Raw genomic sequence first — 12,781 nt, forward strand, 5'->3', positions numbered from 1 at the left:
AAAAGAAAAATGCGAATATCAAGATTTCAAACTAAAAATAACATGAAAAATTAATGAAAAACAATCAAAGTATAAAATAGGTTTTAATGAAGTATAAAAACTTAAACCTCTATGCAGTAATTCAATAGCCTGATAGGTAGTACTGGATTATGACAGTTGCTGCACTCCGCTGACCGTGCCATGCCAATTTTAGCAATTCCAATGTGTTAACAATAAATGAGATACACACTGAACATACATAAACTCTCCCACAAGTCCGTCTGAGCCTAGCTGTGGTATGTCCTTGATTCAGAAGCACCCCAAGAGGAAGACGGAGGGTCTGAAGGGGGTTCCAAAGCTGTTGTTAGTCAACTGTTGATTTGATCTGGGATTTTCCTTATCCTTGCCAAACTATGTCAGGATTCACAGATCCAAAGACAAATCAGAACCAGATTGGCCTTGAAAGGGTTGCTGGATCTCTGTCAAACGAACTGAAAAATCTGCTGATCATTTATCTATTTAGGCATGAGCCTTTAATTTCTTGGCCTTGTAAATCATTCTCTAGATTTCTATCAGGTTTGCAAGAATGTCTTAAGTATCTAGGAATATAATTATCTTTCCATAATGACATCTAGACGTAAAATTATTAAATCGAAAGCCAGTAACTCTCAAAGAATAAGCAAGAACACCAGGCAACAACTTCGTGAAAAGCCTCCAAACCTACTGGGGAAAGCAGGCGAGCCAAAAGAATTGCCAAGCTTTCCTGCGAGGCATTAGGCATGGACACCAATTTCAATTACTGTACAAAACCTTGCAAAGTCCTTGGAAGCAAAGCCCCAAGTTCCCCTTCCACTGCAAAGAAATACTCGTTCCTTCAGAACGACAATCGAGGTCTTCTAAGGGATGACACTTGAGCCTACCGACACAGTATGGAAGATACGTCACTTGGTCGCGGTTTTAGGCTTCTTCTTTATAGTTAAGTCTAAAGGCCAGCTAACTCGGGGGCAGTTGTTCGGACCCTGGATTTGGCGACCGAGGGACAAGTATACAGAAAGTGACGAACTAGCTCAGCATGGAGGAGAGCCAGGTCTGAGGCTCGGCAAAGTGGGGGTAAGGGGGTCGGAGAACCGGACAAGGAAAGGGAGCGCTAGTACCTGGGGGACCCTGGGGTCGCCACGGCAGGGCAGGTGGGCAACCCGGGAGAGGGGCACCAGGGGCGGCCCGCCGCGCGCTTTACCTTTGAGCTGGGGCAGGGGGTGCAGCTCCGCCTGGCTGCCCTGGCTGCGGAACTGCGACGAGCCCTGCGAGCGCTTCTGCCTCTGCGCCTTGCGCACCGATTTCCGGGTGAAGCCGTCCACTTTCTCCGAGGCCGAGATGGCGGCGCAGGCAACTGGCGCGGGCGGCGACGGCGACGACATCTCCGCGACCCCGGCGGCGCCCGGCACCTCCCGCCGCGGCTGGCCCGGGAAATGGGCGAGGGACGGGCGCGCAGAGCCTGCGCCCCTGCGCCCCGGGCTCCGGCCGCGCCGCCCTCGCGCTCCGCGAGCTGCTCCCCGTCCGACAGCGCCTCACGGCCGCATCCCCGCGCCGCGCGGCCGCCTCCCGGGGCTGGCGGAGGGGAGGGCTGGGGCGCGCGGGCCGCTCAAGTTGCTGACGCCCGGCGCCGAGGGCGGGCAGAGGCGAGCCCGAAGTTTGGACGGCTGGGGCGAGCGAGCGCGCCTCGCGTCCCCTGAGCGCACCGAGCCCCGGAGGCTCCTCAGCGGCCGCTGCCCGCGCCGTCCGCCCGGCCGGGAGCCTCCTCCCGGGGCGCTTCCATCGCGGGTCCGCGCGAGCCGCCGCCGAGCGCTCGCCTCTCCTGTCAACGCCGACCCCTCATCGCCCGGGGCGGCCACCGGCGCCCCGACCCCAGCAGCGTCGCCCTCGCTCTCCCCCGCGCGCCCACCGACCGCCCACGGAGCACGCCGGGCGAGCGACTGCTACAACTTGAGAGGGCGGCTGGTCCGGGCGACCGGGGCGCGGGCGGGGAGGGGGGCCCGGGGCGCGTGCGTGCGCGCTCGCGCGGCCCGGGGGGAGGGCTCGCGGGGGGTGGAGGGAGGAGTTTGACTGACAACTTCCGCGGGGTCCCACTGAGCCTCCCGAGGCTCCGGAGGGGGCCGGGGCGGGAAAGCATGCCAGTTCCCTCAGCCAATCGCAGGGCTCAGCGGCAGGACGGGGGCTGGGGGGCGGGGCCTCCGCGGCCGCGACCGAGAGTCCGAAGGGGGTGGGAGGGCGGGGCTGCGTGACAGACGCGGGTGCCAGCCAATCGCAAGTAAAGGCAGGGAGCGGGGTGCCTTGTGCGTCACAACTGTAATGAAAGCTCTCGGGGTTTGGGGGCAGAGGGGAAGTGGGGGTGCCACGGTCGGGCCTCGCGCGCGCCCGCGCTCAGCTCCACACCCGGGTGAGAGGGAGCCGAAGAGCGCCCGCCCGCCCCTGGGCACCCAAGAACGCCAAGTGTTGCGTCAGTGGCACGGGGGCGGGGCAAGGGGCGTGTCAGGGCAGTGTGATTGACAGGCAAAGGAGCCCCCGGGCGGAGAGGAATGAGCTCGTCCAATCGGAACGCGGGGCTGGGCTCCTGGGCGGGCCTTCGTCCTCCCCGGTCCTCCCCGGTCCTCAGCCGCCTAAGCGGTGGTTGGGGAGACTGTTTGTAGCTCCCGGGGTTCGCTGAGCGCTACTCTCGCGTGGGGTTTGGGCAAGGTCGACTCTACCACTTCAAAGAACTCTGCAAGTCCACGCCCTCTGAAAAGAACTTTTCCATTCTGAACTTAGCCCAGTTTAACCCCTTCAGCTGAGGACCTCTGTCATCTGCAGTTCAGATTCGCTGATGGGGGGGGTCTTGGGATTTCGGCCTTGGAGGTTTCGACTGCGTTTTAAATTTAAAGCCAAGAATATTTTTTTGTACAGTGCTTTTCATACGATGCTTCTACAGTAAGTGACCTCCAACCTCCTCAGTCTCCCCTGCAAGTGCCACGCCCTTTCCTTTTGACCTAATAAAAACTGTTGAAGTAGACTGACCTAAGGCGCGAGGAGGTCTAGAGTTATGAACAAGTTGAGTTCTAGCCCTACACTCAAAACATTTTCCTGAACAAATTATTTAACCAGCCAACAATAGGAGTGGATAAAGAAAATGTGGCGAATATACAAATTTTTTTCACCACAAGGAACGAAGTTATATCATTTGTAGAAAAAAAGATCGAACTGGAGATAAGGCAGTCTCAGAAAGATAAATATATCCTCTTGTTTGTGATTCCTAGATTTTACATAGATACATTAAATCATGTATGCATTTGCAACTTGAAAGTAGACATGAAGTTGTCTGTGGGAATAAAAGGGGTTAATAAATTAATAATAAATGGGAGGGGAATGTGTTTGATGCACAAGAAATACTTGTATGAAGCTTCTAATAAGAAATTAAGTATTAAACAACCAGATTATATACAATTTTCCCAATCAAGGAGGCTCATCAGCAACTAAAAGACCTTTTCATCCAGTCTTGTACCAGGTTAAGCTGACTCTTCTTTAAGGTTCAAAATGTCTTCAACAATTTGCAAAATGAATCACCCATCATAATTCAGGGTTTCAAGATGACCGCCAGAGGATCTTTCAAGAGGAGATATATGTGTGCATGTGTGTATGTGTGTATTTATACACATAGAGAGAGCGAAATTATAATTAGATCATTTCTCCCCTCCCTCCAAACCCTCACCTGTATCACCTCCTTGCTTGCTTTCAAATTCATAGCCTTTTTCTTGAATTGTTGCTACACACACACACACACACACACATTCCTAAAAATCCAGTCCATTCGGCCCTGGATCACCACTTAGTGTGGTCTTCTCTGAAGACTGTTTCTCCAGCTCACAGCCTCCCTTAGCTACCTGTGCCTCTTGGTTCTAATGGACCAGTACCCACACAGCAGAGTCCAAATTCAGCATCCCACAAAGTGACCTTGCTTTGACACTTAGTGCTACCCCACCTTCTTGAAATGATCTGCCTCGTCTCCGCTTGTTGAAACGTGTCTTCTCTTCAAAGCCCAGCTAGAGAGCTACTTTCTGTGAAGCTTTTTACAATAATCTGCGCCCCCCTCTCCCCCGGGGGAAAGGGGATGCCTCTCTTCTTAGAGTTCCAATTGCGTGTCTTATCCATATTCACCACAGGACCTGCCATCCCAAACTCCTCTGAAGAGTTGGAAGCACCCAGAAAGCGGGAACTGGGTTACTTTATTGCTCCTAGCCATTCCTGAAATAGATAGCAGTATAGAGCAGCAGCGTCTTCAGCTCCCAGTAGTCTCAGAAAGCGTGGTTACCGGAGTCCCTGCATCAGATTCCCTGTGTCAGAGTCCTCGAGGTGATTATGTGAAATGCAGGCTCCTGGACTTCTCATCTGATGCACTATATCAATATGGAGAAAAGGTTAGAAATCTGTTTTTAATAAGCTCTCTATTGTTGCGCACACAGAAGTCTGAAATCACAATTCTCTAGTCACCTAAATATTATTTTTAAAAAGTATAGAGTTCTGAAGGTGTAGTTTAGAGGTAGAGTACTTGTTAGCGTACGCAAGGCCCTGGGTTCAGTACCTAGCACCACCCCCCAAGTGAGAGTAAATGTCCACAAAGCAAAGTAGTGATATTTATAACAAAGACAGTATATATAAGAATACACAAATACACACACACATACTCACACACACACACGAAAAAAGGTGTTGCAGAATATTTGTTTACACTCTGAAGATGTGGTTTTGCCAAGGTGCCTTCTGATTGGTTTAATAAAGAACTGAATGGGCCAATAGCTAGGCAGGAAGAGGTGAGGTGGGACTTGCAGGGACAGAGAGGACTCTGGGAAGAAGAAAGGCAGAGTTGCCAGCCAAACACAGAGGAAGTAGATTGGGCAGTAGGGAGATGCGGTGATGAACCATGTGCCAGAATGTAGATTTGAAAACATGGGTTAATTAAGTTATAAGAACTAGCTAGGAACAAGCCTAAGGGAAGGCCAAACTTTCATAATAATAAGTCTCCGTGTCATTATCTGTGAGCTGGGGGTCTTGACCAGAAAGTTTGTCTCCAGTAAAGACTAATAGACTCCTAGCAATTCAGTTAGAATGAGCACAACTATTTGGGTGTTGTCTGAAGCGGAACCTGGGGAAGAAGTTTTTGAAGTTTGAAAGAAAAGGTTAAGTCAAAACCTGAAAGAAAGAAAAAAAAACGAGGGTTCAAAGTTCATATTGGCATTTTGGGAAGAATAAAATGTAGTATGACCCTGTCTCAGAACAAAGACCCAATTTAGTATTTTTTAAATTTTTATTTATTTTTATTTTATGTGCATTGGTGTTTTGCCTGCATGTATGTTTGTGTAGGGAAGTCAGATCTTAGAGTTACAGGCAGTTATGAGCTGCCATGTAGTGCTGGGAATTGAACCCCAATCCTCTACAAGAGCAGCATGTGCTCTTAACCACTGAGCCATCTGTCCAGCCCCCCAACTTAGTCCAGTTATTGCTGACCTGTGTGCACAGACGTGGGGCTGTCTACTGCAGCGTGAGAACCCTAGCAGTGAGCTGGCCCAACTTTAAATGACAGTAATGATATGAGCCTATCTTATCATCACTTCTCAGAGTCTTATCTTCCACATTCGTACACGGGTAGGAAGGAAAGGAGCACAACCTGGGAAGGGTTGGCACGGGTTTTAGATATGACACCTGAGGGCAACACTTGATGAAATGAACCTTATACAGGCAGCTCTTCTACACACAGATATCTGTCAGAAAGCTATTTTCCACCCTCTGTCTTGAATTAAGTATTTGGGCCCTCGACAGAAATGTGGTCACTATGAACCATCTCTATGGTAGCAAACACCTGTAAACCTAGTCCCTGGGAGGCAAAGGAAGAATGACGGCTGAAAGTCCCAGGCTACGTTGGTCCATAGTTAGTTCCTAGCCATCCAGGATTACAGAGTGTGACCCTGTCTCAAACAAAACAAAACTGTCTTATCAAAGATTGGCTATGTGCAAGAAGAGCTTTCTGCTATTAAGTTGCTGTGTAAGCTGTTAAAAGGTATAGAAATTTGATCTTGCAAAAATCACCTAAGATGGCTTCGAACTTGTAATCCTCCTACTTCTGTCTCCCAGAGCGATAGAATTAAAGACAAACGCCATCACCCCCAGCCACTTTTCTAGGTTTCAAGGACTAAAATTCCACGTGGTTTATCTGGGTGCCAGTGTGTGTTGAGATGATTGGAATTCCTGTGACTTCAGACAGAGGCGCTAGCAGGGCAAGGTGAGAAGTCGCACTTTTCTCTTTTGAATTATAAACGTTTCGTGAAGCTCATCATTTCAACTCAGTCTGCTATGATCTACTGTGTTGGTCAACCAGGACTTTCCACAAGGCCAACGACAATCGAGATGGTTAGGCTGGAGATCTGTTTGGGGCAAGGAGTACCAGGACCAGCAGGTGGATTAAAGGGCAGGAAAGGTGAACATATGCCTGAGGATCCTGACTGTCTCTTCATAGCTAGGAAGCCTGTGCTCCATCAGTATGGGCTGAGAGCATCAGCGTCGGCTAGCACTTGCTCTACCCCATCTTGGCCCTATGTAGATGAGGAATCAGACAGAATTGTAAAGTTCATGTCATGAACCACTGTCCTTGCGAGTGCAGCTAAAATGCCTGAGCTTGGCAAACTCCCCATGCTACAACAATAAAATACTACATGCATTTAATAAGAGTCCTTGTGTCGGGCAAAATGCCAGTCACTAGAAATGAAGAGATAAATAAAGAGTGGCCTTTACGACAGCCCAGTGAGAAGGGACAGACTTAAACAAATAACAAAAAAAGCCTGTTGGGCCGGTGCATACTGTCGTCTCAGCACTTGGTAAGGAGGGACAGGAGGATCAGAAGTCCAAGGCCAGGCTTGGATATATAACAAGTCTGAGGGCAGCCTGGGCAACTAAGACTCTGTCTCAAAAAACAAAAACAGAAGGAAAAAAAGTAAATAAAAAGCAGCAAAACAAAAAAAAGCACAGTCGCAACAACAAAACAAATGAAGGAAAACTCACCACAGATGTTCCTCGTGGTGTTGTAGGAAAATAGATCATTTGGTTTGGGAAGAAAGAGTCAGAGGAAATTTAACAGAAACCATGTTTGAAAAAATGAGACTTGAAGAAAACAAACTTTCAAGATGACCATCAAAAAAGAAAATCTTGCTGTTTTAGAAACTAGTCCCTTGACATTTCTTCATCACTCTAAAGATTTGCATAGTTTGCATAACATCCAGGCAAAAATTAAAATTCCAAAGCCATAGGAAAATACCTTATGCCACATCTTGGTTCAGAATTTGACCTGGAAAAAGAAGGGAGAGGTGGGCTTTGTCACATGACTGTCCTCTAGCCATATTATGAAAAGCAGTGATGCACAAACCTGCATGTCCCCTTGGTGCTGATATGCAGCTCTTATGTAAGTCTGAGGGTGGCCTTTCCTCATTTACCTGAAGAAGCATCTGGTAGTCTGAGGCTGCTGCTGTTCTCAAACACACAGCTGCTGAATGTCAGCCGTCTGTCTTCTCCTCTTGGCTTGCGGTTTAGGCTCAGGCTTACAGGAGAAAAAAAATCAGCCAGCAAGCTGACTTTTGTCTTCAGTAGTACTGTCAATGGTTGGACAAAATAATAATGGAAATGTGAGGGGTTTTCAGGAATTATTGAGTTAGAAATAATCGGTCATCTTCAGAGCCTCTATTTTGGCTTCCATAGCAAAAGCCATCGGTTTTTCAGAACCCTGTGAATGAGAAGAAGCAGGCAGATCTCTGTGGGTTCCAGGACAACCTGGACTATGTAGCAAGTTCTAGGCCAACCAGAGCTACATAGTCTCAAAAACAAAGACAAAAGGAAAAAAAAAAAACAAAAAACAAAGCCTCAGCACCACCACCAACAGAATGTATGAATTCAGGTGCCATCCGGTTCCTAAAAGGGAGGTTGCAGATCTGAAGCCAGCCTGGACTATGCAGCAAGATCTTACTGAAAGGAAAGAGAAAGAAGGAAGGGAGGGAGGGAGGGAGGGAGGGAGGGAGGGAGGGAGGGAGGGAGAAAGGGAGGGAGGGAGGGAGGGAGGGAGGAAGGAAGGAAGGAAGGAAGGAAGGAAGGAAGGAAGGAAGGAAGGAAGGAAGGAAGGAAGGAGTCTCTACTGGTCTGTATGTATGAATATAATCTCCATCACACACATCACACTGCCTGTGTGTCAGACCCTAATATGAAGAACTTGGCAGAGTAAACGAGGTGGCGCTTTCCTTACAGCCTCTTTCACTCCTCCATGCCCCTTGGTCATTTCTGTCACATTCAGGATCTTTTTTTTTTTCAGACAGGGTCCCACCCCACAGGCTTGCCCCTTCTGAAACTTACTCTCAGCAATCCTACTGCCTCAACCTCCTGAGTTCTAGAGTTACAGGGACGAGGCCCCTGCATCCGTGTCATCGAAAACTCAGGGCTGAGACTGAAGACTCCATTTGTGCTGAGCAGAAGCTTTGACCAAAGACAACAGGATGGACTGGTGTTCGCTCCCATAGACCTTTGCTCTGGCCTAGAAAGGTGGTCGGAGTTTTCCCTTATTCAGACTCATCCATTAATCACATACAACATGCTTTGCCCTGTCGGCTGTTTGGAGAACATCCGTAGATGAGACAAAACTCATCAGTGGAGGTGAAAATTCACGTCAATTAAAGCCCAGCTGGAAACTCAGTGTGACGAGAGGGCAGACCTCGCTAGGGACTATTCAGATTCCAGCACTGAAGTCCTACCTCCCAGGACTCTCTTCGTCCAGGATAGTGGGCCTTTATATGAACGAAACAGATTTATTAAAGGCCTCCAGTGTGCTGGACGAAGTTAGCACACGCCTTAAATTCTAACACTCGGAGCTGGGCGGTGGTGGCGCACACCTTTAATCCCAGCACTCGGGAGGCAGAGGCAGGCGGATCTCTGTGAGTTTGAGACCAGCCTGGTCTACAGAGCTAGTTCCAGGACAGGCTCCAAAGCCACAGAGAAACCCTGTCTCGAAAAAAAAAATCTAACACTCGGGAGGCAGAGGCAGGTGGATCTCTGTGAGTTTGAGGCCAACCTGGTCTTCCAGAGCGAGTTCCAGGGCAGGCTCCAAAGCCACACAGAGGAATCCTGTTTCACAGAGAAACCCTGTCTTGAGAAAACCATAGGAAAGCATTGTGGTCTTTGCCCTAAGGGAGCATTCGTTCTAGAGGAGGCTGGATCTAGAAGAGACAGAGTCTCCTTTGGGACATTATTTGATGAGCATCACACCATAGAGGCAGGTGCTCATGATCCTGGAAGTAACCCCAATTAAACTGACTGGTTTACCACGTTAAACTTTCATGAAATCATTTCTTCGGTCTTACATTACCCTCTCAAATCCCCGGGAAAAGCCACAAGCAGGGAGAGATAAAACCCCCAAACTCACGGTCGTGGCTTTCTATCGTCCGGATAGGAGCAGATTTGGAGGAGGTGTGTAGATTCTGCAGGTCCCAGCCGAGGAGGGAGGGGATGCTCTGGATGAAGGTATGGGATCACAAGGAGCTAGAAGTTAGCAGAGCAAAGGAAGGAGATTGTTCTGGGCATGGGGGACAAGGTGCAGGAGGTGAGAACCCTGAGAAGAGGTGGTTCAGGAGCCTGGGGGGCGGGCACTGTTCTGAGCACTGCAGATGGCAGGAGGGGGAGCCTGTGAGGGGATCTAGATGTGTATTCCGGAAAAACTACATGTCGGCAAAGTAGAGGCTGAACTGATTACAGAGGGCAGAGTGGGACCAGGAGACCAGAAGAAAAGGAGGAGGAGCCTGGATCTGCTTCCGAGATGGGAGACAGAGCTCAGATTCAGACATAAGGGTATACATATACAGTACATCAAACACAAAATACAGGAGATGACTTGATGGCTTGTTGCGTGTGCATAGGGGCTGGGGACAAAGAGGGAAGGATGACCCTCTCCCAGGTGTCTAGATTGAGTGGATGGGGTTGGGGTGGCGCTTTAGATCTGTGAGACATGTAGTAAGTAGCTGGACAGGGAAGTCTGGCCGGAAAGAGATGTGGGCTGGAGACAGGCTTGGGAGGGTACACAGAATAACTGGAGCACAAAGGGTACCGCTTACTGCGCTGGGCGGAGTTGGAGTGTGTGGAATGAGAAGGGATGACAGCGAGGATGCCACTGGGGTGGTCAGGTTTGCAGCAGATGCTAGGAGACAATCTGATGACAGAGTTGATCTTGGACCTGACCTGAGATCAGGCAGGAGGAGCTGATGGAAGATGCCGGGTCGGAAGCCGTGTCCTCAGAACAGCGGATTGGAGGAGCAGAAGCCAAAGGAGCTGGTTAGAGGTGACTGCAAGTGTCCATGAAGCAAGGGCTGGGCTGTGTGGTGCTAAGCAGTGTGTATAAGAGCACCCAGGGTTTTTTTCATGCTATCACCCCTAGCTCCCCCAAGGCAGCTAAAATCCTAAGGTGGAGGAGGCAAACTGAGTTTTGGAAAGATAAATAAATCTCCTAACGCAACCCTTTCCCCAATCCCTAAGCAATGAGTGATTTAAGCTAAATGTGGCTTTGGGAATAGATGTTGGGAGCTGCAACAAAGAAATGCTAGGGAGTTTTGATTACAGATGGGGTTTGAGGGCCAGGGTTGTAGATCAGTAGTAGACCGTCCCTTGCCGAGTGTGTGCAAGGCCTGGATCCAATAGCACCACAGCCACCTGAAAAGAGAACCAAATCAACAGGAACAGTAAGTTCAAGGCCAGCTTGGGAAGAGCTCAAGCAACAGAAGACTGGGGATGTTGCTCAGTTGTAGAGCACTAGGCCAGCATGTACGTGTGGGATAACGGGTTCAGTGTGTATGCACACACACTCATGCACACAAACACACACACGCACAGTCTGTAGGGTTGGGAACTGTCAAGTTAGAAGAATTACAAATGATGTCAAGGTTTTGTAATCAAGAGAATTGGACCCTTTACCGAAAGGACAGAATCTGAGCCAGGTCTATTTTGGCAGGGGGTGAGGGGGATGTCAGAGGAAGGAAGAAAAGGAAGCAAAGAAGAGTCCAAGGTTAGCAGTGTTGAGTTACTAAAGTTTTTTAAGGTCACTGGAGCTGGCGGGCTGGATCCTTACTTTTAAAGAGGGGTGATGACATGTATATTAATTGGGGAAAGAAGATGACTGGACCGGGCTGACAGCCTGAAGTAGTCCAGAGCAAAGGAGAAAATTATACAAACACAAGCCTTCTTTCTCTTCCAGGAAATAAAAGTATCACGACAGAAGCAAAGCTCATGGCCTGTCATGTGCCTCGGGGTTCTCTGGGACTGAGGGTGCAGCAGGGCTGTGTGGAGGGGACCCTAAAGCCCATGACAACCCCAATACTCCTGCGCCAGTGAGCTGGAAGTCAGGAATAAGGCGGCTTACACTACTCACAGGTTGAGAGCCACTGTGGGCGTGCTCTATGTGCTCAAGTGTGTCCACGACACAACACACACACTGTCATCTGCCTTGTATTTATTCCTAACACCTTCCACTTGGAACTCTGAACGTCTGCACAAGGCCTTTCCAGAGCAAGTGTGAAGTCTTACCTGCCCATAAGTGCTGTCTCCCAGTTTCAGGCAAGGCCTATGTAAAATGTAAACGTCTTCCCAGAGACTTGATTTAGCTACGCCCTGGCCCCAGGCCTTTGTCTTTACTCTCACACACTGGGTTACACCAACTATCTTTCCCAGCTTCTCCAAGTCACTGATCCAGGTTGAGAGGGGAGCGTGACCTTAGGCTCCTGCAAGATGCAATTTATTCTGTGCCCAGGCTGAACAAGGCTGAACTCTGTATTTCAACACGAATTGTTCTGAGTTTGGTAGAGAAAGTGCCACATCAATTTGAGGATAGCAGATCGCCCCTTTTCCTCCTGGACCTTAGGGGGAGCAAAGGTGAGGAGGAAACAGCTCATGGTCTGGGAGTTTACAATTTTATGGGGTTGGGAAAGGCAAGCACACAGAAAATCACAGGGTAATCCAAGAAGATAAGGGACGTATAAAAATTCAGTCAGGGCTAGAAGAGGAAGAGGCGTATTCTGTTGGGGGATAAGAAAATGAGTGGCAGGGACCGTCTAGCCAGTCTCCACTGGGGTCCGTGGGAAGTCAGCAGGTAAACAGAACAGAAAGAGGAAGAACAGGAGCAGGAGCAGGCGGCTGAGAAGGTGTGAGCGCTGGCTGGGGTTTGGGAGGAGAATAAGCAATAAAGTCAGGTTTATTAAAAGAGTGTAAAGGAACTTGGACTTGGAATGTCAAGGTGAGAACTTTTTACGTCGCTGTTTGGGCGCTGAGGAACTAGTGAGGAGCTTGGAGCAGGGTAGTCCCAGTTACGCCTGGATCTAAGAGGCCTGTGCTGTTAAATTTTGTCAACTTGACTCAAGCTTCTTGGGTCATCTGGGAAGAGGGAGCTTTGCTTGAGAAACTGTCTCCATTAGATAGACCTACGGTATGTCTGTGGGGTATTTTCCTGGGTAACGATTGGGAGGTGAGGAGAAACCACTGTGGGCAGCAATATCTCTGGGCTGGTGGTCTTGGGTTGTACAAGAAGCAGGCTGAGCAAGCCGTGAGGAGCAAGCCATGGTCTCTGATTCAGTTCCTGCCTCCAGGTTCCTGCCCTGCTTAAGTTCCTGGTTGGATTCCTTTAGTGATGGATAGCTCTCTGGATGTGTAAGCCAAAAAAAACTCTTTCCTTCCCAAGTCGCTTTAGGTCATGGTCTTTCTTACA

The 12,781-nt window shown here is 49.3% G+C and overlaps 1 protein-coding gene and 1 long non-coding RNA gene across 2 annotated transcripts in view; both read right to left on the reverse strand.

Moving 5' to 3' along the window:
* The window catches only part of Ppp2r5a (protein phosphatase 2 regulatory subunit B'alpha), a 46,276-nt gene extending 44,741 nt beyond the window's left edge, over window positions 1-1,535 (reverse strand). Inside the window, exon 1 of the mRNA XM_075989485.1 lies at window positions 1,217-1,535. Coding sequence (XP_075845600.1) covers window positions 1,217-1,397 — 181 coding nt within the window. The 5' untranslated portion in view covers window positions 1,398-1,535. The remainder of the gene's footprint in view (window positions 1-1,216) is intronic.
* Window positions 1,536-4,049: 2,514 nt separating this feature from the next.
* The window catches only part of LOC142858427 (uncharacterized), a 43,456-nt gene continuing 34,724 nt past the window's right edge, over window positions 4,050-12,781 (reverse strand). Inside the window, exon 4 of the long non-coding RNA XR_012912020.1 lies at window positions 4,050-4,406. This is a non-coding gene — a long non-coding RNA (uncharacterized LOC142858427). The remainder of the gene's footprint in view (window positions 4,407-12,781) is intronic.

The sequence above is a fragment of the Microtus pennsylvanicus genome, chromosome 10, assembly GCF_037038515.1.
Source record: "Microtus pennsylvanicus isolate mMicPen1 chromosome 10, mMicPen1.hap1, whole genome shotgun sequence".
NCBI lineage: Eukaryota > Metazoa > Chordata > Mammalia > Rodentia > Cricetidae > Microtus > Microtus pennsylvanicus.